This window comes from Triticum dicoccoides, chromosome 3A (genome assembly GCF_002162155.2).
Source record: "Triticum dicoccoides isolate Atlit2015 ecotype Zavitan chromosome 3A, WEW_v2.0, whole genome shotgun sequence".
NCBI lineage: Eukaryota > Viridiplantae > Streptophyta > Magnoliopsida > Poales > Poaceae > Triticum > Triticum dicoccoides.
Window position 1 is genome coordinate 559,556,854 of NC_041384.1, and position 26,778 is coordinate 559,583,631.

Here is a 26,778-nt window from a genome sequence, read left to right on the forward strand (position 1 = left end):
AAGCACATCAAGATACGCTTCAATTCCATCCGGGATCTAGTCCAGGTGGGAGACATAGAGATTTGCAAGATACATACGGGTTTGAATGTTGCAGACCCGTTGACTAAGCCTCTTCCATGAGCAAAACATGATCAGCACCAAAGCTCCATGGGCGTTAGAATCATTACTGTGTAATTTAGATTATTGACTCTAGTACAAGTGGGAGACTGAAGGAAATATGTCCTAGAGGCAATAATAATGTTATTATTTTATTTCCTTATATCATGATAAATGTTTATTATTCATGCTAGAATTGTATTATCCGGAAACATAATACTTGTGTGAATACATAGACAAACTAAAAGTCACTAGTATGCCTCTACTTGACTAGCTTGTTAATCAAAGATGGTTATGTTTCCTAACCATAGACATGTGTTGTCATTTGATTAACGGGATCACATTATTAGGAGAATGATGTGATTGACATGACCCATTCCATTAGCTTAGCACCCGATTGTTTAATATGTTGCTATTGCTTTCTTCATGACTTATACATGTTCCTATGACTATGAGATTATGCAACTCCCGTTTGCCGGAGGAACACTTTGTGTGCTACCAAACGTCATAACGTAACTGGGTGATTATAAAGGAGCTCTACAGGTGTCTCCAAAGGTAAATGTTGGGTTGGCGTATTTCGAGATTAGGATTTGTCACTCCGATTGTCGGAGAGGTATCTCTGGGCCCTCTCGGTAATGCACATCACATAAGCCTTGCAAGCATTGCAACTAATGAGTTAGTTGCGAGATGATGTATTACGAAACGAGTAAAGAGACTTGCCGGTAACGAGATTGAACTAGGTATTGATATACCGACGATCGAATCTCGGGCAAGTAACATACCGATGACAAAGGGAACAACGTATGTTATTATGCGGTCTGACCGATAAAGATCTTCGTAGAATATGTGGGAGCCAATATGAGCATCCAGGTTCCGCTATTGGTTATTGACCGGAGACATGTCTCGGTCATTTCTACATTGTTCTCGAACCCGTAGGGTCCGCACGCTTAAGGTTTCGATGACAGTAATATTATGAGTTTATGAGTTTTGATGTACCGAAGTTAGTTCTGAGTCCTGGATGTGATCACGGACATGACGAGGAGTCTCGAAATGGTCGAGACATAAAGATTGATATATTGGACGGCTATATTCGGACACCGGAAGTGTTCCGCGTGATTTCGGAGAAAACCGGAGTGCCGGAGGGTTACCGGAACCCCCCGGGAGAAGTAATGGGCCTTATGGGCCTTAGTGGAGAGAGAGGAGCAGCCAGGGTGGGCCGCGCGCCTCGTCCCCCTGGTCCGAATTGGACTAGGAGAGGGGGGCGACGCCCCCTTTCCTTCTCCCTCCCCCCTTCCTTTCCCCCTCCTAGTAGGAGTAGGAAAGAGGGGAGTCCTACTCCTACTAGGAGGAGGACTCCTCCTCCTTGGCGCGCCATAGGGCCGGCCGGCCTCCTCCCCTTGCTCCTTTATATACGGAGGCAGGGGGCACCCCTAGACACACAAGTTGATCCACGTGATCATTTTCTTAGCCGTGTGCGGTGCCCCCTTCCACCATAATCCTCGATAATATTGTAGCGGTGCTTAGGCGAAGCCCTGCGATGGTAGAACATCAAGATCGTCACCACGCCGTCGTGCTGAAGGAACTCTTCCCCGACACTTTGCTGGATCGGAGTCCGGGGATCGTCATCGAGCTGAACGTGTGCTAAAACTCGGAGGTGCCGTAGTTTCGGTGCTTGATCAGTCGGGACGTGAAGACGTACGACTACATCAACCGCGTTGTCATAACGCTTCCGCTGTCGGTCTACAAGGGTACGTAGATCACACTCTCCCCTCTCGTTGCTATGCATCACCATGATCTTGCGTGTGCGTAGGAATTTTTTTAAAATTACTACGTTCCCCAACATGAACTTCTCAGCATGTCTACCTAAACTTCACTCTGTTTTTGACGTGCTTTCTTTTGCTCGCAGATCTCCATCCACTAATCGTAGTTCTCCATCCACTCACCGGAATTGAGCAAATGACATACCGTTCGAAAGCTGCTGTAAACATGCAACTTTCCCGTGTTGATCGTTTTTTCATACTCGCGACGATTTTAAAAGTTTTTCATCTAAAATTCATCCACTGTAGTAGTTGAACTTCCTGCTGTTTTCAGTTGAACTTCTGTGACGTACTTTCGTTTGTCATTTTCTCATCCATCGTCAGTGTTACACAAATGATATTTCTTTTGTACAAATTTCTCTTACAATAATTTTTTTTAACTTTCTCCAACGAAGTACTTGAACTTGTAACAACAAAACTTTTAGTCTTTGCTTTTTTATTCTTTTTAATACAAAATGCACACCGTGTAGTACATGAACTGCTGGCAGTTATCAACTTGAACCTCTCTTGGTTACGTGAAAATATTTGAGTTTTTTAATGAATTTTTCATCTGATATTTCTTAATCTTTTTTATGAATTTTGAAGCGCTCTATTTTTAATATTTGAACTTCTTGTTATTTTATTTTTGAACTTCTTGTTCCCATTCTTTAATAACGAGGAAAATCTGAGTTTTCGTAATAATTGAACTTCTCCATCTTTTTAATATGGCCTTCATGGTTTTATTGCTTAATCTTTTTTTATGAATTTTGAAGCGTTATATTTTTTAAAAAGTTGAACTTCTTGTTTTTTATTTTTGAACTTCTTATTTCCATTCTTTAATAACGAGGAAAATCTGAGTTTTCTATAATCATCGAACTTCTCTACCTTTTTAATATGGACTTCCTGGTTTTATTTATTAATATTTTTATGAATTTTGAAGCGCTCTATTTTTAAAAATTGACATTCTTGTTATTTTTTTGAACTTCTTGTTTTCACTCTTTAATAACGAGGAAAATCTGAGTTTCTACATCGAACTTCTCCATCTTTTTAATATGGACTTCCTGGTTTTATTTTCTTAATCTTTATAATTTGAATTTTTCATTTTTTTCTTTTTGAAATCAAATTGCTCCCAAATAATAATTGAAGTTCTTTGTGAATTGAGAGAATTATTTTAAAATGCAAAAAACATTTTTTTTGTTTTCGAACATGGAAATACAAGGTGAACATATCTCGCAAAAAATTTTGAACTTCCCCGGACAGACCACGTGAATTTTTTGAAACAAACCTTTTAAGCTTTTAGTTTTCTATTCTTATCTAAAACATATTCAGTGTAGTAGTTGAACTTCCCATTGTTTTCACCTTAAACTTCTGTCACGTATTTTTGTTCAACCTCTCTCACAAGAATTTTTGAACTTTATCGGCCAGAGCACTTGAACTTCTAACAACAAAACCTTTAGCCTTTGCTTTTTCATTAAAAAATTCATACAAAATGCACATTGTGTAGTACGTGAACTTCTGGCAGTTATCAACCTGAATTTCTATCAGTTACATGAAAATATCTGAGTTTTTTATGAATATTAATCTGAATTTCTTAATCCGTTTTATGAGTTCTGAAGCGATCTATTTTGAAAAGTTGAACTTCTTGTTATTTTATTTTTGAACTTCTTGTTTCCATTATTTAATAACTAGGGAAATCTGAGTTTTCTATAATCATCGAACTTCTCCATCTTTTTAATATGGACTTCATGGTTTTTTATTAAACTTTTTTATGAAATTTTGAAGCACTCTATTTTTAAAAGTTGAACTTCTTGTTGTTTAATTTTTTAACTTCTTGTTTCTATTCTTTAATAACGAGAAAAATCTAAGTTTTGTATAATCATCGAACTTCTCCATCTTTTTAATATGGACTTCCTAGTTTTATTTCTTAATCTTTTTATGAAATTTTGAAGCACTCTATTATTAAAAGTTTTAGGCATTATTTGCTGTCGGTGAAATGGCCTAGGCGGTCCTTTTTTTATTGATGAATTTCTTTAGTATGTGGTACACATGAACTTAGAAATTTCTTAAACATGAACTTCGCATACTATTGAAATTCAAGAAAATTACACACAACTATATACATACACTTCGTGTGCTACATGCACGACCAACACATTAGCAAACTTAGTACAAACATACATAAGTAGCAGCACACTAACATTATATTGTTTTTGTTCTGATCATTCAGAATGTTGTACCTTCCAAGAGGATGGAAAATGATATATCTACAGGAAGACCATCCGTAGAAAAGCAACATCATAATCTTTAACCATTGACAATAGCAAGTTCAAACACAAAACCAGGGACTATATTAGCTAAACTCTCGCAGAAATCCCTCTAGCATTCTAGTTGAACTTCAACAGTAGCGCACCAATATTAGCTAGAGGGCAAGGCAGGCCACAGCAACAACAGCTAGCAGCGACCAGCAAATGGAGGTTGGGTTGTGATGGTGGCACCTATATGGAGGAGGTATCAGGGCATGGCAGGCAAAAATAACTATGATTGAATAGTCTCCATCAGGTAGGTAGTCGTTACAAGAAAAGAAACAGCAACTACATTAAGTTTTAGTGCCTCTTTTCACACACATGTGCAACAAAATTGGCATTCCTTCTTATATAGATGAACTTGAACCTTTGGAAACTTGTGAGATATGAACGCATCTCTTGAAAGACATCGACCGCCTCATAAAAAGACTTTGAATCCTCTGACATCGTGCATCAAACTTGGCCTTCAGTCTCAATAATATTATTTCATAATCCTTTTTCAATCACGATCAACATGGTTATCCCTATAGGCCAACTATCAACTTTACGATTATGAAAGTACTAGCTTTCAGCAAAATATGTACGAGCTACTAAAGAAACTGAAGATAGTTGCAAACAATATACGAGCTACAGCCTAGCAATTTGCAAGAACTTGAGTGAAGGCAACACCTTTGTTCTTCTTGAACTTCTCATTTTTCTGATTCTGAACTTGTTGTTGTTATTTATTTTTTACAACTGCCGGTGCTGGGAGGCCGACTTCACTCCATCAGGTAGACGTGTCCACCTCCGCAAAAGATAGCGAGCAGGGGAGGAAGGAGAGACAGACCTGGCAACAAGCGGGGGAGGAGCCGGAGCAGTGCTACGTCAGGGATGCATGGTGAACTTGAACCTGAAGTGCAGAACACACATGAAAAACACTCTTAAGTAATCCAAGCCATATCAGTTAGTAGGCAAGGACTAAGCTAGAAGGGAAAACGAACACACAAAACTAGTACTGGTGCTCTGGGACATTTAAGCCAACATTTTGCATGCACACACCAAAAACTAGAGAAGTGGAGAGTAAAGAAGCAGAGATGAGGCATGATGGGTAGGGAACCTGCGGTGCTGCATCCGCATTCAGGGACGGGCCGGGGACGAAGGAGCTTGCTGGAGCAGCACCACCCCATGCGCGCAAAATTGGAGCTAGTTGAGATGAGATGCGTCCTGGAAGAGTTACCCTACTGCTGTGGCACAACTTGGACTACAGCGAACCCACACAGTTTTTGTTGATGCATACACGAGGGAGGAGATGAGCTTCAATCAGCGTCAATTAGCACACACACATTTCGCGAGCACAGCAGCCCCGATCCAGGGAGTGGTGGCCCGACGGCTGTGAACAGCCAGCATCGTGCTTTGCAGGTCGGGTCCTGGTGGTGGCGCACATCGTGCGGGAGGATGCAAGGCCAGTGGCCTTGTCACAAGGCAGTGGCCTACCGGGAGCCAGATGTTGAGATCCATCTTACCTCGCAAAATAGTGGCGAACGGTTGCATCTGGAGTCGTTGGACTGCAACGATGGGATTGAGCTGGAGGATGCAATGACGGAGGCAACATGCACATCAGTGCCGAGTAAAATAATGTGACCATTTTTTTTCCTGCATTAGAAAATGTTTTTCAAGAGATTCCATATGCTACTGCTAGTTATCAATAAATTGGAGCGATACAAAATCAAATTCCCAATACAATACATTTTTAATCTTGAACTCACGGAGGTTACAACAGAGAACAATCCCTGGTTTCTCAAAGTGGAATTCATGCCCTTTTTTATGTTTAGCATAGTGAACTTTCTCTTTTGTATTTTAACCAGAACTTTGTAAGGTTTGCATATTGAACTTCCTGTCTTTTTAGCACAAATAACAGCAGCAAGTTTTTGTAGATCGTAAGAATTCAGTGCAGTGCACACGCACTAGTAGCAGCTAGCAAGCGGCGACTGTAGCAGTAGCTAGCAGCGGCCATTACAAAAGTATTTCTGACCAACATCATCTAGCATATTGTGTGGTACCTGAGGCAGGAGGTTGGGGAGCCGGAGGTGACAAGAGGCAGGGGAGAAGCACACGGCAATCGGGGGACTTCAACGAGGACAGCTAGAGTAGCAGGGCGGAGGCTGGAGAAGAAGTTCAAGCCTGACGAGGAAGCTATCCATGGTGAGATGGAGATGCGTAGGTGAGGGACGCATGCAGGAGGGATACGGCGACCGGAGGTCACGAGACCAAGGCATCTGACCCCTGCCGTCGGCGTCGGACCCCTGAATGACGGCTTTGCCGGAGACATGGGCCTGTAATCCGGTCCTTGAGGGGGCGGCATGCATGGTCGGGGCGGGCGACGACGCTCGATTCGGTGGATGCGGCAGGCACGCGCGATTGAGAGGCCGGCGGCAGATTCGCGGGAGGAGGCCGGTGGGAGGTTGAGGCGGACCACGACGGCGCATCAAGTAGCTCGGGAGGACGCGCCGCGTGGGGATTGGAGGAGGCCCCGCCGACGGCAGGCGGCAGTGGGGCCTGCGGGGCACTGCGGCCAGCGGCGGTGGGTGGAGGCGTGGCGCCGGTGGCTTGGGGTAGGCGGCACGCTGGTGGCCGATGGAGGTGGGTGGAGGCGTGCCAGATCGGGGTGGTGGGGAATTGTGGGTGGTGGCTGGAATTGTTCGTGGGGATGTGTCTTCTTTTCACGGGCTCTAGAGTTCAGAAACATGCGATCGATCCTATATAGACGAGAAGTTACCAGAATAACTATTCTGATCCTAGGATCCTATATAAACATATTATATATATATATAGGTGGGAGGGAGAGGGGAGAGGCCAAGGGACGCCCCAAGTAGGTCTGAATCCTACTTGGGCTCCTGCCCTTGGTCGCGCCCCCCTGCCATGTTTGTCGGAGGGGGAAGGAAAGATGGGGGAGAGGGAAGGAAGTGGGAATCCCAATCCACACTTACCTTTCCCTTCTCCCCTTTCCTTCTCCTCCTTAGCCCGGCCCATATGGGGGTGCACCAGCCCCTTGTGGCTGGTGCGTTTATCCTCCTGGCCCTAAGGCCGGTATCTTTTGTCGGGGGTGCCCGGAACTCCTTCCGGTGACCCGATAAGTACCCGGTACCCCTCGAAACACTTCCGATGTCGGAATAGCATCGTCCTACATATCAATCTTTACCTCTCGACCATTTCGATACTCCTCGCCATTTTCATGATCTCATCCGGGACTCCAAACAACATTCGGTCACCAAATTATGTAACTCATATAATACTATATCGTCATCGAACGTTAAGCGTGCGTACCCTACAGGTTCGAGAACTATGTAGACATGACCGGGACACCTCTCCGGTCAATAACCAATAGCGGAACCTGGATGCTCATATTGGCTCCTACATATTCTAGGAAGATCTTTATCGGTCGAACCGTTATGACAACATATGTAATTCCCTTTGTCCATCCGAGATTCGATCGTCGGTATCTTCACACCTAGTTCAATCTTGTTACCGGCAAGTCTCTTCACTCGTTCCGTAATGCATCACCTCGCGACTAACTCCTTAGTCGTTTGCTTGCAAGGTTATGATGTGTATTACCGAGAGGACCCAGAGATACCTCTCCGATACTCGGAGTGAAAAATCCTAATCTCGAGCTATGCCAACTCAACAAACACCTTCGGAGATACCTGTAGAGAATCTTTATAATCACCCAGTTACGTTGTGACGTTGATAGCACACAAGGCATTCCTCCAGTATTCGGGAGTTGTATAATCTCATAGTCGAAGGAATATGTATTTGACATGAAGAAAGCAATAGCAATAAAACTGAACGATCATTATGCTAAGCTAACGGATGGGTCTTTTCCATCACATCATTCTCCCAATGATGTGATCCCGTTATCAAATGACAACTCATGTCCATGGTTAGGAAACCTTAACCATCTTTGATCAACGAGCTAGTCTAGTAGAGGCTTACTAGGGACATGGTATTTATTTATGTATTCACACATGTATTTAGGTTTCCGATCAATACAATTCTAGCATGAATAATAAACCTTTATCATGAATAAGGAAATATAAAATAACAACTTTACTATTGCCTCTAGGGCATATTTCCTTCAGTCTCCCACTTGCACTAAAGTCAATAATCTAGTTTACATTGCCATGTGATTAACACCCATAGTTCGCATCTCCATGTGACCAACACCCAAAGAGTTTACTAGAGTCAATAATCTAGTTCACATCGCTATGTGGTTAACACCCAAAGAGTATTAAGGTGTTATCATGTTTTTGCTTGTGAGAGAGGTTTAGTCAGCGGGTTTATCACATTCAAATCCGTATGTATTTTGCAAATCTCTATGTCTACAATGCTCTGCATGAAGCTACTCTAGCTAATTGCTCCCACTTTCAATACGTATCCAGATTGAGATTCAGAGTGATCTGCATTGGTTTCAAAGCTTGCATCGACGCAACCCTTTACGACGAACTCTTTATTACCTCCATAACCGAGAAACATTTCCTTAGTCCTCTTTAAGGTACCTAAGGTTAATTTTGACCGTTTTCCATTGATCTACTCTTGGATCACTATTGTACCCCCTTGCCAAACTCATGCCAATGTACATAATAGGTTTGGTACACAGTATAGCATACTTTATAGAACCTATGGCTGAGGCATAGGAAATGACTTTCATTCTCTCTCTATCTTCTGCTGTGGTCAGGTTTTGAGTCTTACTCAACTTCACACCTTACAATATAGGCAAGAACTCCTTCTTTGACTGATCCATTTTGAACTCCTTCAAAATCTTGTCAAGGTATGTACTCATTGAAAAATCTTATCAAGCGTCTTGATCTATCTCTATATATCTTGATGCCTAATATGTAAGCAACTTCACCGAGGTCTTTCATTGAAAAATTCTTATTCAAGTATCCATTTATGCTATCCAGAAATTCTATATCATTTCCAATCAGCAATATGTCATCCACATATAATATCAGAAATGCTACAGAGCTCTCGCTCACTTTCTTATAAAAATAGGCTTCACCATAAGTCTGTATAAAATCATATGCTTTGATCACCTCATCAAAGCGTATATTCCAACTTCGAGATGCTTGCACCAGTCCACAGATGGATCACTGGAGCTTGCACACTTTGTTAGTACCTTTAGGATCGACAAAAACTTCTAGTTGCATCATATACAACTCTTCTTTAATATCCCTTAAGGAATGAAGTTTTTGACATCCATTTGCCAAATTTCATAATTATAAAATGCGGCAATTGCTAACATGATTCGGACTGACTTAAGCATCGCTATGGATGAGAAGGTCTCATCATAGTCAACCCCTTGAACTTGTCGAAAACTTTTCGCGACAAGTCGAGCTTTGTAGATAGTGACATTACCATCAGCATTTGTCTTCTTCTTGAAGATCTTGCTGAGCATCGGGCAAGTCCACCAAAGTCCACACTTTGTTCTCATACATGGATCCTATCTCCGATTTCATGGCCTCAAGCCATTTATCAGAATCTGGGCTCATCATAGCTTCTTCATAGTTTGTAGGTTCGTCATGGTCTAGTAACATGACTTTTAGGACAGGATTACCGTACCACTCTGGTGCAGAACATGCTCTGTTTAACCTACGAGGTCCAGTAGTAACTTGATCAAAAGTTTCATGATCATCATCATTAGCTTCCTCTCTAGTTGATGTAGACATCACGGGAGCGGATTTCTCTGATGTGCTACTTTCCAAATTGAGAGAAGGTACAATTACCTCATCGACTTCTATATTCCTCCCACTCACTTCTTTTGAGAGAAACTCCTTCTCTAGAAATGTTCCATTCTTGGCAATAAAGATCTTGCCTTCGGATCTGTGGTAGAAGGTGTATCCAATTGTTTCCTTAGGGTATCCTATGAAGACGCACTTCTCCGATTTGGGTTCGAGCTTATCAGGCTGAAGCCTTTTGACATAAGTGTCGCAACCCCAAACTTTAAAAAACGACAGCTTAAGTTCCTTGCCAAACCATAGTTCATATAGTGTCGTCTCAACGGACTTAGATGGTGCCCCAAAACGATAGTGGTAAATCGGTAAGAGACATCATAGATCACACCATATCTAATAAAGTACAATTATGACGTTTGGAGACACCATTACGTTGTGGTGTTCTAGGTGACGTGAGTTGTGAAATGATTTCACATTGTTTTAAATGAAGGCCAAACTCGTAACTCAAATATTCGCCTCCATGGTCGGATCGTAGAAACTTTATTTTCTTGTTACGATTATTCTCCACTTCACTCTGAAATTGTTTGGACTTTTCAAATGTTTCAGACTTGTATTTCATTAAGTAGATATACCCATATCTGCTCAAATCATTTGTGAAGGTCAGAAAATAAGACATGTTATGATGTGTGTGTGTGTGTGTAAACTTGATCAATTTGGTGGCTTGATGAAGTATATGCATGTTTTAATTTAAATTGTTCGATTCAATGAACTATATGTGTATTTGTAATCGAAATGTTGCATATGATGCATTTGAATCATTCAAATGATTGTTGAAATGCCATGAGAACAGAGCAAAGCTCGAGTGGCTAAGAGTGTGTGTCCACGCGTCGCCTGTCTGGGTTCGAAGCTCGATGAGTCGTGGCTCTCATTTCTTCTTAAATGCCAACTTGGGATGTTAATGTCATGGAGTTTATGATTCTTTTATAAAAATATAAAAGCGTTCAGATCACTAGAGTAGTGATATAAACGCTTTTATATTTCTTTACGGAGAGAGTACTTTGCAATTGTTTGAAATGTACTATGTGACAAAGGATGGAAGATCATGTCACTGCACTACTTATCCCCCAGGAGTGCAAGAGAAGGTTTGCGGGTTACATATGTCATGATCATGTCATCTGATCTTGATGCTCGTTTGAAACAGTATGAGATGTTCCTTTTAACTAGTCCTCTGAATTCTGATACTCTGATCCCCGGTTGCCGTAACACACCCCAACCGGATGTATAGCTCTGCCTTCGATACAAGATACTACAGTAACAAAGACCACACATTCACGCCACGATTCCCCGGTAGAAAAAACCCCGCAAAAGCACTCTCCTGCAAACTGAAATGGTAGGCGAAGCGAAATCAAAAGAGATACTTGGAGACGTAGTACTTGGTGGTAGAGCCAGCCCTGGGGTTATCCGAGCCGGTCTTGGGGTTGGGGCCGGCGATCTTGGGAACGGAGCTGGCCTTAGGTTTGGCGGCGGTGGCGGTGTTCCTGTCCCCCAGCCAGTGCTGCATGTGCACCCCGATGGCGTCCAGGTACATGGCGCTCCGGCCGTGGAAGCCGACCACCTTCCCCGTCGTCGTGGCGGAGGTGAAGTAGGTCCCGACCTCGTCGCCGAACGGCCCGTACTTGCCCCGGCTGCTCACGACGGTGATGGACCTCAGCACCCTGGGCCCTTCCCCCACGCAGGTGTTGTAGTAGCCGTATATGCAGTTCAGCACCTCGTGTGGATAGTCCAGCTTGATCTGCACATGCATTCGGTCAAATGAATGATGATTAGCAAAGCGTAATCTGCAAAAGAGATGGCTAATTGGTCGAGTCGGCTCCGGTCTGCTGTGCTCTGCTCACCCTGTGTGTGATCTGGCCGCCGTTGCCGTGCCTGGTAGACCAGACGGACTGCCCGCTCCGGTCATACTCGATCTGTATGGACCCGATGAAGTCGTCTCTGGTTACGTAGATCTGCTTGATGCCCGTGTAGACGCCGTCGTCCCACGGCTTGCCCCCCTCCCCTCCCCACGGCCCGGGCCCTATCGGTATCGGTTCTTTCACCACGCCGTACGTAACCTGCAACATGAACCCTCCACAATCTCAGACACATTCTTGCCTCGGTACCATTATTGTTCAGTCGAGAAATTGATGTGACTTTACCTCGTCCCCGATCTCCCTCATCGGCAGTGCAAGCATGTCGCCCAACGGGGTCGTGCCGGCGGATTTCTCCGACAGCACCTTGCCTTCCAGGACGTGAACCCCGATGCTGTCCACGTACCACGCGCCCCTGCCGTGGAACCCCACGATCCTCCCTTCCGTCAGGCAGCTGGAGAAGAAGGTGCCGGTCTCGTCCCCGAACGGCCCGTGGCTCTTCTTGGTCGTGTGGAAGGTGATGGACTTGATCGCCGTCGGGCCCATGATCATCGTCGGCCCGAAGTACCCGGTGACGTGCGTCAGGATCTCCGTCGGGAAGTCGAATATGATCTGCCCGAACGAAATTCCCGTTTCACAAAAGTCTGAAACTCATCCATGCTCTGAAACTGAAGCTCTGAAATCTGAAATGGTGTTACCTTCTCCGGCCTCGCGGCCCCGCTGGAGCCGCGCTTGTCGCCCCAGATGGCCTGCCCGTTGCGGTCGTAGAGGACCTTCATGGAGGATATCCCCAGCCCCCTCGTTATGTTGATCTGCCGGACGCCGGTGAATATGCCGTCGTCGAATATGGTGCCGCCGGTGCCGCCCCACGGGCCGAACCTCACCGGAGTGCTTATGGTCATGGTCCCGTTGTCCGAGATGAAGCTAGGAAATGACACCATCTGTGGAGCAAAGATATTCAAGAAATGGATGTTAAGTAACTTGACTGCAGATATCACTTATACAGTACTGGAGATCGCAATGGCCGTTTGCCTGGATGGATTACCTTGTTTGAGAGGGTTGCAATGCGTGATGGATTAGGATTCTGATCCTTTGCAAGAACCATTTCATACCCAGCATTGCCATCCGCGTACCTATGGCCGTTTCTGTCGACGGACCTCGTTATGCTTCGGAGCGCCGACGGAGCGCTGGAAGGATTTGGGTCATTCCCGCTTAAGCTTGCAAGGCTCTGTGGAACACCAAAAGTAAGAACGAGCTTGTCCAAAACACACAAAACAATTCTGAAAGAGTTCTATTGTCCAAAACACACAAAACAATTCTCAAACAGTTCTATTCTACCTAGAAATTTATGATGTTCAGAAAAAAAAATCTTGCAGATACTAGTTCACACTCCTACTCATGAAGTGAATTTGATGTCATGAACTAGAACCAAGGAAACTGTTCAAATCTTGATGACGCGATGGAATGCTACCTAGTTAACATGCCAATTTCGGTCATGAACAAGTACAAGATTAATGCTACGCGCGGTATTCTGAATCGACATCCCTGAAGAACACAAGCATGCTACTGACTACTACTTGGCAGTTTTGTCTTTCCAACCAAACACAAGTGCAACTCCTCTTGGCAGACAAAATAGGGAGGCAAACATGCAGAAACATACAAGCTTACCATGTTCCGCTGTCCAAAGAAAGCCCAGAAGCGCCTTGAAGATAGAGAGCTTTAGACGGCGACGCCGGAACAGGGGAGCGCCTGCTGCAGTGCTGCTGGCGATCAGCTTGGTAGTCTGACAGGAAGCAGAGGCGTATCTACCTATTTATAATACAGAAGACTGATGCAGAGGATGTCAAATGGAGTACACCACGATGCTCAGAGACAGCGCCGTTCACGAGTGAGGAGAGGACACCCAGACACGGCGCTGCTAACGGCTCAAGACGCCCGGCCCGGGATCGAGCTAGAAGAGGGCGGGCAGAACTGGATTCGCTGACCATTGCGATCGCCGGTTACCAATATTATTCTGATCACGAGGAGACGAAAAGGGAACGATCTCTTCGATTGACACCAGCTGTGATTCCTCGAATTCACGGTGGGAAACTAAAGTGGCCGCCACTCCCCCTCTTTATTTCGATTCTTCAGAGAATGTTTCGCTTTTGTTGCGCCGCTTTCTTTCACCTGTTGTGTGCATCAGAATGACGCAGAGGCGGAGGCCTTCCCCTTTTCCAGAGAAGAAAAAACTCGTCGCTACGTGTCGGCCGTCCGACAACGCTACTGGCTCGGACAACTTGGTGGCCATATCGATATGGAGTATCGATGGTGTTTTGTTCTCAGAACTCATATTCCACACATGCGGGCGCACTTCACTATGATCTCACCGAGATTCATGGATTTATCAACGGCTTCCATCCGTTGAAGCACTGGATATCGGTTCCATTAAACAATAGCAGTTCCTTTTGGCTTAAAAGCAAACAAATGAAACATTTGCAATCTATTAATTGACCACATTAACAAGACTCAACAAAACGTTCGTTTGTTGCTCCCAAAAACCGCCACCTTCCTTTAAAATGGTTTGAAAGAAGCTCATTAGTGTCAATAGACAAACACGTCTAAGCATGGCACTCAAAGAATTACTCATGTCCGTCACCCTCCTCTTCCTTCTCCTCCGAGCCGCCACCGCGAACCACCGGCACGAGAACGTCATCGACCGGTGCTGGCGCGGCCAGCCTAACTGGGCCACTGACCGGCAGCGGCTCGCCATGTGCTCCGTCGGCTTCGCCGGGAAGATGCGGCAGAACAGCGGCCACGGAGTGACCGTGTACACAGTCACCGACCCGGGCGACGACCCCGTGCAGCCCAAGCCCGGCACGCTGCGGTACGGCGCGACGGTGCTGCCGGGGAAGGTCTGGATCACCTTCCGGCCGGGCACCATGCACATCAGGCTGGCGCAGCCGCTCTTCGTCAAGAGCTTCACGGCGATCGACGGGCGGGGCGCCGATGTGCACGTCGCGGGGGGCGCCGGCATCGTGCTCTACGAGGTGAGCAACGTGGTCATCCACGGGCTCCACGTGCACGGCGTCCGCGCGCAGGCCCCCGGGCGTGTCGTCCGGCCCGGCGGCGCCGTGCAGACCATGGACGCCGGCGACGGCGACGCCATCCGGCTGCTGTCCAGCTCCAAGGTGTGGATCGACCACAACACGCTGGCGCGCTGCGAGGACGGCCTCCTGGACGTGACGCTCGGGTCCACGGACGTGACCGTCTCCAACAACTGGTTCCACGACCACGACAAGGTGATGCTGCTGGGCCACGACGACCAGCACGTCGCCGACCGCCGGATGCGGGTCACCGTGGCGTTCAACCGCTTCGGCCCCAACGTGAACCAGCGCATGCCGAGGATCAGGCACGGCTACGCCCACGTCGTCAACAACTTCTACGACGGGTGGAGGGAGTACGCCATTGGAGGGAGCATGGGGCCCACTGTCAAGAGCCAGGGCAATCTGTTCATCGCCTCCACGGCGAACAGTGCCAATGTTGGTACCTGATTTTTTTTAACGACGATTTTGAGAACTGTGGCGTTTGAATTGCCAGAGCTCGCCATGTGATCTTGGTATATTTTCTGCAGGTGACGAGAAGGATGCCGGTCGGACATGCCGCTGGGAAGGACTGGCATTGGCACTCCAGTGGGGACTCGTTTGAGAACGGCGCCGTCTTCAAGCAGACCGGCAGCAGGGTGCGCCCGAATTACAACAGGCATCAGACGTTCCCGGCGGCGAGCGCCGACGAGGTGAGATCGCTGACCAAGGACGCCGGTGCTCTGAGGTGCTCCGCCGGGGCCGCGTGCTGAACGGAGAGAATAAAGACGTCCAGTGGAAAGTGTTAATACTACTTTGAATATGGTGTAGTTGCTGATGCAGCTTGTAGCTATAAAAATGGCTGGGGTTTTACTCCCTCCGTTTGCCTCAAGTCGAATTTATAGGGTTTGATCAAATTTATTATTAAATATAATATGAAAATATATTCCATTATGTATCTAACGGTACAGATTTGTTATTGTGAATGTTTACATTTTTTGGATAAACTTTGTTAAACTTCAGGAAGTTGAATTGAAACAATCCATGCAAAGTTTTTTAAAGAAAGTATTTCCTAGCATCCCTTGGAAGCGCTTTTACTAACCGCTAACGTGATCTGGCCTTCGCATAAATTTTGGATTCTCAAATTGAAATTCCGTCTCTTTTGTTTTGGGGTACTACCGCCTTTCTTTTTCTCGGCGCGCTAGAAGAATGCTGAAGGAATGGACAGTAGAGACATCCAGTGGGCAGCAAACTGGCTCACACTAAAGCAATCTGAACGAATAATACAGAATGACTCGGCGCTTCCATATGTACATGTTTAACGACGACTAAGGGGAAGCAGAATACCGACGACCCGACAGAAGAAAAAAACACATACAACACCACTCTATCAAAGTACAACACTGCCAACAATGTCAGGTCGCTGCAGATATGTGCATCTCGCTGTTCTTTTAACGGAAAATGTGAAAAACTCTCGGTGTTGTTTCCGCACTCTGAGAAGGGCACATGAGTCTAGGGATGATAATAGCCCTTTCCTTTCTGACCATGGTTGCGCCTTACTTGTCCAGAAAGGCCTTCAAACAAAACGGTGGGTAAGAATCCTGCTCCAAGAGTTCAAATGTCATGTATGCATCATGATGCTGACAACACCAATAGTGAAATCTCAATTGAAATCGATTAGCAACTTCCAGAAAGAAGTGTTTCCTTTTGTAAGTATAAAAAGGTAATATTTGTGAAAACTACGTATGGGATAGAAAAAGAGAACAGGCTGTAGTAAAACCATACAGAATCATGACTGATAATGAGAAAAATAAAGACAGGATTAGTGCTGCTATATATAATACCTTGTCAACTTCCTGCTGTAGATATTGTCTAACCACGGTCGACTGCTGTATAACTCTCTCCAATGATGAATATGCAGGTAGATTAGCATGTGCTGCCATTGATCGCCAGACAAACATCAAAATACGATCGTATATGGAGGTTACAGTACCAGAAGCTAAAGAGAGTATCTTAGAGCGTACCGAGAATAGCCCGATTCAAGCTATCTGCAACATTCTGCCTATACTCTGGGGCTAGTAGATGAAACATAGGTGACTTCTCAGGCTCTTCATAAGCTAGGAGGGCCATAAAGTCCTGCAACAACAACATAAGGATCCCCACAGTTACTCACGCACAACAAAATCACAGCATCCCCATATGTGACATGCTAAAGAAGTTACATATAACTGGTTGAATGGCGCTTCTGTACTTCAACCATATGCAACTCATGTTGCGTTCAGTAAATCTAGCAGCACCCGGCATCGGTGATGATAATGGGCTACTTCTCCGAACTTGGGCAACACAAAAGATCATGTTGTACTGATAGTATGTGACAAGCTAAAACTAATTCAATGCAAATATCATGCTGAAATTGGATCTGTTGTAATCATTAAACATAATGAAACCACATCGTAGTCTGGCAAATTCAACAAAGATGGTGATATCAATCAGAATCCAGATGACTAAAACACAGGAGAAATTTCAGGTGGTCTGGCATCTGTACTGTTTTGATATATCCTTCCATATGAATGCATAATATCTCATGTATCACAGACAACCAAATTCCTACTAGTATATGAAAACGAGATTTGAAGTTGTCTAATATGTCTAGGGTTATAAAAAGTTATACCTCTAATTTCTCAACATACTTGGAAACTTTACCAAAGGGTGTCAACTTTTTCTGGCCAAACTCAAGTGCTTCTGTGCTGCCAGTCAAAAATAGCCAGATTAATAAAACCATATAACCCAATTTCCAACCTCCAAAATAAATTTGGCCAGTTACCATTTTCTGGAACGAATTAGCTCAATGAAGTGAAGACTTATAAGATCAAAATGTAAATCCATGTCATTCTCTAGCAAGTTGGGCGCCAACTCTTCTGTCAGTTCTATGGCCTTCACGGCATCCCCTTCCACCACAAAATTTAAGATCGCTGAAACAAAATCCCAACACAGCATTAGAATATGAGATGCAAATAGCCCATGCATGTAGACAAATGGGGATGGAAATGGTCATTTTGTAAAACTAACATACTACATATTGTCAGGAATTCATGATATGTAAGCTCAGATACATTTAAGATCTAGTTCAACCACGATTATTTCAAAGGCACTACAGAAGAACAAAGGGAGCAAACGAAAGCTAGCATTAAAAAGAAACTATAATGAAAGTATCCCGAAAAAAAATGTAAAACATAAAGGAATTACCCTCAGGCCTCAGGTTTACTTAGGTATGACTAAGCAGCCTAATGTGACATGGTAAATCAAATCAATAGGTTAAAGTGCATGATAGAACTTGTATTTCTAATGGTGTCAAGTGTCAACAGGAATCACATCCAGCCACTAGTAACAAAGTACAAATGACAGTGAACAACAATCATGTCTGAATTGGCTACATGTTGATATCCCATCCGCCAAATGAAGTGCAGTTCCATACTTGAATTGACCAGTTGATTCAGTAGGAGTATTTCAGTTAACAGAATTAGTAATTAGTACTACTGATACACATCGTTTTCTTATAAGAGGAAAATGGACTTCCTTCATCATCTTTAATTAACATTGACATTGTAATGGACAGGTTTGAACGAATATAAGAATACAAAAATGGAAAAGTTAATGTACACCAGAACTGCAAGAAATTTGCAGAAATATAGATAGGTTCCTTGTATGCAATTTAACAAGTACTCCCTCCATAAAGAAATATAAGAGCATTTAGATCACTACTTTAGTGATAGTAGTGATCTAGACGCTCTTATATTTCTTTACGGAGGGAGTAATACACAATTACACATCCCTAAACAATACCAATAAAAGATTAAGTATTGACCTGCAGATATATACCTTTACGTTTATCCACATCTACAGTATAATCAACAGGTAACTTTAGCCCAGTGCTGGATAGGAAGGTCTCTGCGGTCTCCTTAAAACAATTGTGCATAAGATAAGATAGCACTATGTTGCGAACATCGTTATCGCTGACAGACTGCGGTTAAAACAAATTTCAATGTCAATAGCAGGCTATTACCAAAAGTAAGATGAAAGTATAATAATATCAAAATTTAGGGAGAATAACTCTAGTCATCTGCCTCAACAACGGTAATAGGTTATTTCCTTAAGTGAATTTGGCATCGTCAAGACAACTTTATACTCATTTCAGCAAGCATAGCTGCATTTATTATCCATGGGCACAGTGAGATAACAGTGCTCTCTTACCTAGTAGTGTCCAAATTCCTTTTTTTTGTATATTAATAGCATAAAAGCATTTGTGAAATTACAACTGACAACTGAATATGTTCTGATTGAAAACAAATATTTTTATCGCTGACGTGCTTTAATAGTTTTGAAATTACAAATGAAAACTGAATATGTTCAACAAAGGGTAAGGACTCAGGGGAGATTCTTTCACAGAACGATTCCCTATTGAGATGCAGGCATCTAGTTGAGTTGTAGTTTCAGGGAGGGTGCCCGCTTGGAAATTAAAGCATTGTCAGAGTTCGAAAATGCATGAATACAAAATGAATATGCATGGGTATCTAAGCAGCAAACGCATCTATATGGATCGGGCATCTAGTGGCAAAAAGAAGGGAAGTGGTAATGAGGTGATGTGATCCGCCAGCAAATGCTACATTGCGGTAGACTGGTGGCCGGCAACCAATAGCAAGCACAGGACAGCAATGGTTGGGTTGCACTTGCACGTATAGATGTTTAATTTCAGGCCACTGATAAGATTCAGGTAATAAATATAGCATTGGGGTTTCGACAGAATTAATGGCACGTAAATTCATGGATTCTAGTAAAACATCAGGTATACTACTACTTCCGTGTATAGTTTTAAAGTCACTACTACTACTTCCGTGTTTACCATAAGGGCAATACTACTTAGTAGAGCACTCTAAAGTCTCCATTGACAGAATACCAGATTAAGAAGCAAGTACAAGTGGTTCAATACTCTGCAACCTGTACTCGTGTTGTTGAACGCTAAACTGGCTCACTGCGGAATCACCCCGATAGAGCGACCCGCCAAACACTCAGAAAGCTCCCTATGCCGCTTACCGCCAAGAAGAGCGTCTCTTTGATTCCACTGGACCGTAGGGTGCCTTATCGACAAAGTTCCAATCTCTTCTTCACTAGAAACCCACGCAATTGACTTAGTCCCAATCTTCTGCACTACAAGCCACCTTATTATCGACAAAGAATCGATCCCTCTTCTTTCCTACCACAACAACCCCATCCCCAAAGTTTGGACCTTCTCTCACTAAAAAAACCCTAGCACGAGCAGATCATCCAGTCCAGGCAGTCCAGTACACGGAAATCTATGCAAACGAATCCATTAGCCGAACACGGAGCAATGAGTACTCGGAAGGAATTCCGCGCGGACGGGGGGAAATCACAAGAGCCCCCCACCTACCTCGCCGCCCTATCTCCGATACCAAACGGATTCGCGAACGAACAATAGCCAACACTAGAACCAAGGAAGTTATACGAGTGGTGGGGGGAGGGGGAAAGAATGAGGAGCGTGGAGAGTGGGCGTACGGCGTCCTCGTAGAGGCGGGGATCCAGGTCCATCATGGCGGAGGAGAGGTCCAGGAGGTCGGCGCCGGACGCTAGGAGGGGAGGCGGGCGCTGCCTGCCGCTGGGGGAGCCGAGATTCCCCGAAAAAGGGTTTTTTCTATTCTAATTTTTCTTTGTTTCCTCCTTTTCTTTGCCTGGCTGCTTTCTAGGGCCCGTGGTGACGGCGCATGAAAGGATTTCTGTTCTTGTCCTAATAGGACTAGAGAAATGTTGAGACTTCGTTGGTTTTATGAGGTTTTTCTTAAAGGGGAAGTTTTTAGGGCCCGTGGTGAGTGCGCATGAGAGAACTTCTGTTCTTGCCCTAGTAGGACTAGAGGAGTGCTGAGAGTTCGTCAGTTTTATAAGGTTTTTTCTCAAAGGAGAAGTGAAGAGAGGTTACAGAATTATTACAAGAATTTTCTATTATACCATAATTCTAGATTCAAAAGACCGTTCATTCATTTATTCATAATAAAAAATGATTTTTCCGATGATACAATGCTTAAAATAGAATCGGGGACTCGAAATCAGACTTTAAATAATAACTCTTCACTAACATCCATCTTAGGCTAACCGATGTGACGCTTCATTTCCAAAACACCATACCCATCTAATCTAAAATTCTTGCCTTACCAAAGTAAGGTCTTCACATCTTCTACCACAGGTCCAGTGGCCGACAGATTCCTCCTCGAGTCATTGAGCATACCCATTATTCCTTGCAATCTATCTCAATAAGCAACTTCTGAATGTCCCTCTCGATGGCTACTTGAGCCGCACATTCCACAATTCATCCATCCCTTAAAAGGAATGGAGCAAGGAAGAAAATTTTATCTTTGATCCCAAGTTCAAATGAAAAAATGACTTTACGGCCCACTTTGACCTTTTTTTGAACTCCTATGCACAAAGAACCATACCAAGGTCTTCAGGGTTTGACTAATGGTATGCCTCAGCCTAGAACTATGTATAGCAAGTTAGATTCGGATGCCACATTAGCGCACATATACGACTTGCAGATGACAGATAAAACATGCAGAGGATGCACATTCCTCAACTATGGAAGTGAAGAAAAGGGAGAAAAGGCGAAACAGGACAGATGGGCACATATAGTTGCTCATGTCCACTGGCCATCGCGTGCTCGCTACGCATCGACGGTTGGGACAATTGGTCTTCCCACCCCTGAGCGCAATGGCGACATATCCAACCATCATGAGCGCGTCTGGGTGTTTCCTGGCACAAATGAGCTAACGGTGCACGGACGACATGACAGTAGCTAAGATAATAAATCGATAATCTTGTTTTATGGTTTTATATGTGAGAGATGCCTAAGATAACATGCACTCAAAATCTATTGACAAACATGTTTTTATGATTGGAACCCTTAGCACGCCCCCCAACTTCTAAGAATTTGTTAAGCTAAAACCCATCCATAACATTAAGATTCATGGGTCATCTTTACCCCATATGCATGAACTCCTATACCCAGATTAGGTAATATCTGTCACTCTGACTGCCTTGTGCATAGTTATATCAACATACTACTAAACCCTAAAGTGTGATCCACATATGTGCACGCTCGTATAATGGGCACCGGAGGACAGTAACATATCATAACATACAATCATGTCAATCATAACAAATCACCCATCACCATAGGACAAAAAATATCTACTCAAACATAATAGAAGTGCAACAAGTCATCATTAAATAATTTATCGCATCAAAACACCATGTGTTAAGTAGGCGATTACAAAGGTTTATGGGTGTCTGGAGTAAATTGCATAAAACCACCACTTTGAGGGCTAGGTTTGCGAAAAACACTAGGATACATTTTCGCTACATAAAACACCACATCTCGCGTAATGGTCTTGCAAAAACCACTGATCGGCGGATCTGGCTCGTTTAAGTGCTTTTATGACAGATGGGTCATACTTTTTGCTGATGTGGCATAACTTTTTACCCAAAAAAATGCTAAATGGGTAAAAAAGCGAAAACCTGAAAGGATCGAGAAGAGGTGTCTAGAGGGGGGTGATTAGACACTAAGTGCAAAAAGTTGCAGTTTTTTAAATTCTTTTGTTGAAGTGGAGTTTAGGCACAAGTTTAACAAACACAATACATATCAAGCAAGCATGCAAAGAGTATATGAGCAGCGGAAAGTAAAGCATGCAACTTGCAAGAATGTAAAGGGAAGGGTTTGGAAGATTCAAACGCAATTGGAGACACGGATGGTTTTGTCGTGGTTCCGATAGTTAGTGCTATCGTACATCCACGTTGATGGAGACTTCAACCCACGAAGGGTAACGGTTGCGCGAGTCCACGGAGGGCTCCACCCACGAAGGGTCCACGAAGAAGCAACCTTGTCTATCCCACCATGGCCATCGCCCACGAAGGACTTGCCTCACTAGCGGTAGATCTTCACGAAGTAGGCGATCTCCTTGCCCTTACAAACTCCTTGGTTCAACTCCACAATCTTGTCGGAGGCTCCCAAGTGATACCTAGCCAATCTAGGAGACACCACTCTCCAAGAAGTAACAAATGGTGTGTTGATGATGAACTCCTTGCTCTTGTGCTTCAAATGATAGTCTCCCCAACACTCAACTCTCTCTCACAGGATTTGGATTTGGTGGAAAGAAGATTTGAGTGGAAAGCAACTTGGGGAGCTAGAGATCAAGATTCATATGGTAGGAATCGAATATCTTGGTCTCAACACAATTGTAGGTGGTTCTCTCTCAGAAAAAGTAAGTTGGAAGTGTAGGTTCGTTCTGATGGCTCTCTTCATGAATGAAGAGGAGGTGGAGGGGTATTTATAGCCTCCACACAAAATCTAACCGTTACACATAACTTCCCAAACTCGGTGGGACCGAATGGTTAAACTCGGTCGGACCGTTTCAGCAAAGCTAGTGACCGTTAGGTTTCTCGGTGGGACCGACATGCAACTCGGTAGGACCGATATGATTAGGGTTAGGGCATAACGTAATCTGGGTGAGACCGATTACACAAACTCGGTGAGACCGATTTTGGTAATAAGCTAACCAGAGAGTTGGTCAGGTAAACTCGATAGGACGGATCGCTCATTTCGGTGAGACCGAAACGTTACGAAGGGAAAACAAAGAGTTTACATTGCAATCTCGGTGGGACCGATCGCAAGTTTCGGTGAGACCGAAAGTATTGCAATAGGCAAAAGAGAGTTTGCTATCTCATCTCGGTGAGACCGAGATTCCTAGCGGTGAGACCGATTTGCCTAGGGTTTGTGGAAGTGGCTATGACATTTGAAACTCGGTGGCGCCGGATAGGAAGAATAGGTGGGGCCGAGTTTGACTTTTGGTTTAGGTCATATGTGGATGTGAGAAAGTAGTTGAGGGCTTTGGAGCATATCACTAAGCATTTGAGCAAGAGCCTCATTAAGCAACACCTCATCCCTCCTTGATAGTATTGGCTTTTCCTATAGACTCAATGTGATCTTGGATCACTAAAATAGAAAATGTAGAGTCTTGAGCTTTGAGCTTGAGCCAATCCTTTGTCCTTAGCATCTTGAAGGGGTTTCACATCCTCTAGTCCATGCCACTTCACTGTTGAACTTATCTGAAACATACTAGATAAAAATGTTAGTCCAACAAAAGATATGTTGACATTAATTACCAAAACCACCTAGGGAGCACTTGTGCTTTTAATCTCCCCCTTTTTGGTAATTTATGACAACATACATCAAAGCTTTAGAACAAGATATTAAGAGTAGTAAGTAAAGCTTTGGAAAGACATGAAACTTGCATAGGCTCCCCTACATGTATGCAATCATGTGAATATGGAATATAGGAGCATGTGAATGCATAAACATGATAGAGTAAGCAATATGTTACATGTATCTTGGCTATATGCATCAGAGCAAATGATGAAAATATGATAAATGTACCTTCATGCTCATGAGTCCTTCTTGCAAACAGTATGTACATCAGCAAGAAATTCTCATTCACATGACTGTGATGCATATACTTACCTTGTGGTCTTGAGTTGGCTTAGGATGGGATGAACCTACGTAAACAAGGTTAGATAACACAGATACACCTACTGGCCAGAGCAAACAAGAGAGACCACAAGAGTACCAAGACTGGGATGACATGTAGAGTGAGTACTAAGTACCACATTGGATAAAGACATGTCCCCAAAGGTAAAGATATGCAATAAATTCAAGGATTTCCTTCCCTTAGATGTCTTGCTCCCCTGAATCTAACATGGGATATTTGGTGAAGATAGGGAATAGAAAATCAGAGCAAAAACAAAGCTCAAAGGAAATAAACAGAGCTAATGCAATCGAGCAAATATGAACATGTGTTTCCCCTCTTGAAGACATGTGACTTCTCTCCTCTTGAACACCAAGCATCTGGGGTCTCTTTCTTCCCTAGAGTATTCTCCCCCTATAGATATGATTAAGCTTTGATGTGATGATCTCTCTCCCCCCTTTGACATCAATTTCCAAGAAGGGTTATTCTAGATTTTTTGTCATGATGGGTTTGGTCCTTGAGTCATAGAACAAAGCAACAATTTGAGTAGGATGCTGGTCGAGGACAAGATTCATTGAGTGAAGCTGGATCAAAAAGAATTCAGAAACAAGTGGCAAGATGTTTTTCCTGCAGTGAAATTGGTAGCACCGAGTTTGGTGCTTCGGTGGCACTGAAAGGGTTTGGTTGGACCGAAGTAAACATCCCGGTGTGACCGAGTTCATCGCAGAGAAAACACTTGTCACCTCAGCTCACTAGACAAGTAAGATCTCGCAAGGATTTGCAAGGAATTTAACTGAAAGATTTGCAATGAATTGGATGCGAATGCAGAACAGAAAATAAAAGAGAAGAAACTAAAAAGAATCTAGATGAAGTTCTTTTTGAAGAGGGAAACAAATATGCATGAGACAAATGCAAGAGCACAGAAAAGAACACAAGAGAACTTCATCTAGAATTGGGCGGTGACAAAGTCACCTATGTTAGAGTATATTGACTTAGGAGTCAAGTAAGATCACTTGATCTTTGGTCATACTCATTGTTTAAGCTCAAAATGGGGTTACCATTTTTTGTTAAAGCATCTTGATGTATTCACATCTTGTTGAGTTGCTTTATCCCATGACTTGGAGTAAAGCTTCTCTAAGATGGAATAACATACCTTGGGTGGTGGTGTTGATCATGATCATGTAGTTGAACTTGTGTGGGTTGCTCAAGGTTGATGTAGCTCATCAAGAGTTGGGAGCATCACTTGAAGTTTGAGTTCATCTACCTACATGGGTTAGTTTTTGCAAGGAAGAGCACTTGTGTATCCAAAATGACAATCATGATAGAATTTGTCAAAGGATATGTTTGAATGGTTGCATGCTTCCTTGTCTTCATCCACCATTGTGTAGCAACTTGGTGATATAGAAATTGCTCAAGATGTGAGTGAGTTGCAATCTCATAGATTTCGATTCATCCAAGTACCTACACGGGTTAGATAGCATGCATGGTGCAAATATATCCAAGACATAAGATAGTCAACATAAGAGAAATATCAAGGATTAGCCATAGGCTCATGCCTTGCATGTATTAAATGGAGTTCCTACTCCAAGTTTGAAGCATCAATGTTGTTCAATTCACCTCTTAACCTGCAAAACACTTTCTCATCAAGTGGTTTGGTAAATATATCCGCCAATTGCTTATCGGTGCGAACATGCTTAAGATTAATGTTCCCTTTGGCAACATGATCTCGAATGAAATGATGACGAACTTCAATATGCTTAGTTCGGGAATGTTGCACGGGATTGTGAGCAATCTTACACTACAAAAAAAAAGACACATCCGTGACATTTTCGGCCGAACGAAAAAAAATTCTGTCATACATATGACACTTCTATGACGATAATTGTGACAAAACCCGGTATCATCATAGATGTGGTGGGCTCCTACTTCTATGACAAAAAATCATGACAGAAAATGGGCTTTTCGTCCTGGGCGGGCCGGAGACGCAGCTGCATGACATTCTTTGGGCCATCCATAACGGAAAAAAACGTGGTAGAAGCAAGGGCAAGGAAAATTTCGGGGAGTTCCCGGTTACGGTGGGAGGTCGGGGGCCGAGCGATGCGCGTTTCTCTCGTACACGTATGCGCGTGTGTGCGAGGCGTTGGCTCTAACTGAACCCGAGCGACGCGTTGGGCTCTAACTGAACCCGAGCGATTGCACTGCAGGCTACGCGTTACTGAACCCGAGCGATCGATCGATGGCTGTTAACTGAACCCGATCGAGCGATTCCTTCGCTACTGCTGCTAACTGAAGCCGATCAATGCTGCCTCTGGATGAACAGTG

General features: G+C 43.9%; 4 protein-coding genes across 9 annotated transcripts; 1 reads left to right on the forward strand and 3 right to left on the reverse strand.

Moving 5' to 3' along the window:
• Nucleotides 1-4,041: 4,041 nt before the first annotated feature.
• On the reverse strand, nucleotides 4,042-6,888 carry LOC119269182. Of its 4 annotated transcripts, XR_005133493.1 has the most exons (4): nucleotides 6,235-6,888; nucleotides 5,292-5,827; nucleotides 5,022-5,084; nucleotides 4,042-4,387 (listed from the first exon to the last, which is right to left on the reverse strand). XR_005133493.1 is itself a non-coding variant. In XM_037550963.1 (3 exons), the coding sequence occupies exons 1-3, from the start codon at nucleotides 6,534-6,536 to the stop codon at nucleotides 5,055-5,057; spliced, it is 462 nt and encodes a 153-aa protein (XP_037406860.1). In that variant the 5' UTR covers nucleotides 6,537-6,888; the 3' UTR covers nucleotides 4,042-5,054. The 4 variants fall into 4 exon arrangements, 1 of the variants encoding a protein (XP_037406860.1); XR_005133492.1 differs by having other exon boundaries at nucleotides 4,042-5,084; nucleotides 5,292-5,758; XR_005133491.1 differs by having other exon boundaries at nucleotides 4,042-5,084.
• Nucleotides 6,889-10,977: 4,089 nt separating this feature from the next.
• Nucleotides 10,978-13,631, reverse strand: LOC119269183 (jacalin-related lectin 3-like). Of its 2 annotated transcripts, none has more exons than XM_037550965.1 (6): nucleotides 13,479-13,631; nucleotides 12,856-13,038; nucleotides 12,509-12,751; nucleotides 12,099-12,422; nucleotides 11,799-12,014; nucleotides 10,978-11,695 (listed from the first exon to the last, which is right to left on the reverse strand). In XM_037550965.1, the coding sequence occupies exons 1-6, from the start codon at nucleotides 13,479-13,481 to the stop codon at nucleotides 11,309-11,311; spliced, it is 1,356 nt and encodes a 451-aa protein (XP_037406862.1). In that variant the 5' UTR covers nucleotides 13,482-13,631; the 3' UTR covers nucleotides 10,978-11,308. The 2 variants fall into 2 exon arrangements, with proteins under 2 accessions (XP_037406862.1, XP_037406863.1); XM_037550966.1 differs by having other exon boundaries at nucleotides 13,471-13,630.
• Nucleotides 13,632-14,416: 785 nt separating this feature from the next.
• LOC119269184 (pectate lyase 1-like) lies at nucleotides 14,417-15,645 on the forward strand. The gene is made up of 2 exons (XM_037550967.1): nucleotides 14,417-15,331; nucleotides 15,424-15,645. The coding sequence occupies exons 1-2, from the start codon at nucleotides 14,417-14,419 to the stop codon at nucleotides 15,643-15,645; spliced, it is 1,137 nt and encodes a 378-aa protein (XP_037406864.1).
• A 467-nt stretch (nucleotides 15,646-16,112) lies between these two features.
• Nucleotides 16,113-20,601, reverse strand: LOC119269185 (glucose-induced degradation protein 8 homolog). 2 transcript variants are annotated; one of them, XM_037550969.1, is made up of 7 exons: nucleotides 20,444-20,601; nucleotides 18,752-18,893; nucleotides 17,697-17,844; nucleotides 17,544-17,619; nucleotides 16,897-17,008; nucleotides 16,717-16,808; nucleotides 16,113-16,446 (listed from the first exon to the last, which is right to left on the reverse strand). In XM_037550969.1, the coding sequence occupies exons 1-7, from the start codon at nucleotides 20,477-20,479 to the stop codon at nucleotides 16,429-16,431; spliced, it is 624 nt and encodes a 207-aa protein (XP_037406866.1). In that variant the 5' UTR covers nucleotides 20,480-20,601; the 3' UTR covers nucleotides 16,113-16,428. The 2 variants fall into 2 exon arrangements, with proteins under 2 accessions (XP_037406866.1, XP_037406865.1); XM_037550968.1 differs by having other exon boundaries at nucleotides 16,113-16,473.
• Nucleotides 20,602-26,778: the final 6,177 nt, after the last annotated feature.

Bases quoted from the DNA above. Each gene is read 5' to 3' on its own strand.
- LOC119269184 (XM_037550967.1), top strand. From the start codon at position 14,417: ATGGCACTCAAAGAATTACTCATGTCCGTCACCCTCCTCTTCCTTCTC. The intron at 15,332-15,423 runs GTTGGTACCTGA...TATTTTCTGCAG, and splicing joins CCACGGCGAACAGTGCCAAT to GTGACGAGAAGGATGCCGGT.
- LOC119269185 (XM_037550968.1), bottom strand. From the start codon at position 20,479: ATGATGGACCTGGATCCCCGCCTCTACGAGGACGCC. The intron at 17,009-17,543 runs GTATAACTTTTT...TTGTTGTTGCAG, and splicing joins AGTATGTTGAGAAATTAGAG to GACTTTATGGCCCTCCTAGC. The intron at 16,809-16,896 runs GTACGCTCTAAG...GATCAATGGCAG, and splicing joins CTTGAATCGGGCTATTCTCG to CACATGCTAATCTACCTGCA.
- LOC119269182 (XM_037550963.1), bottom strand. From the start codon at position 6,536: ATGCCGCCCCCTCAAGGACCGGATTACAGGCCCATGTCTCCGGCAAAG. The intron at 5,828-6,234 runs GTACCACACAAT...TTTCTAATGCAG, and splicing joins TCCCCAACCTCCTGCCTCAG to GAAAAAAAATGGTCACATTA. The intron at 5,085-5,697 runs GTAAGATGGATC...TCTGCACTTCAG, and splicing joins GTTCGCCACTATTTTGCGAG to GTTCAAGTTCACCATGCATC.
- LOC119269183 (XM_037550965.1), bottom strand. The intron at 12,752-12,855 runs GTAATCCATCCA...TTTGCTCCACAG, and splicing joins TTGCAACCCTCTCAAACAAG to ATGGTGTCATTTCCTAGCTT. The intron at 11,696-11,798 runs GTGAGCAGAGCA...ATGCATGTGCAG, and splicing joins GCGGCCAGATCACACACAGG to ATCAAGCTGGACTATCCACA.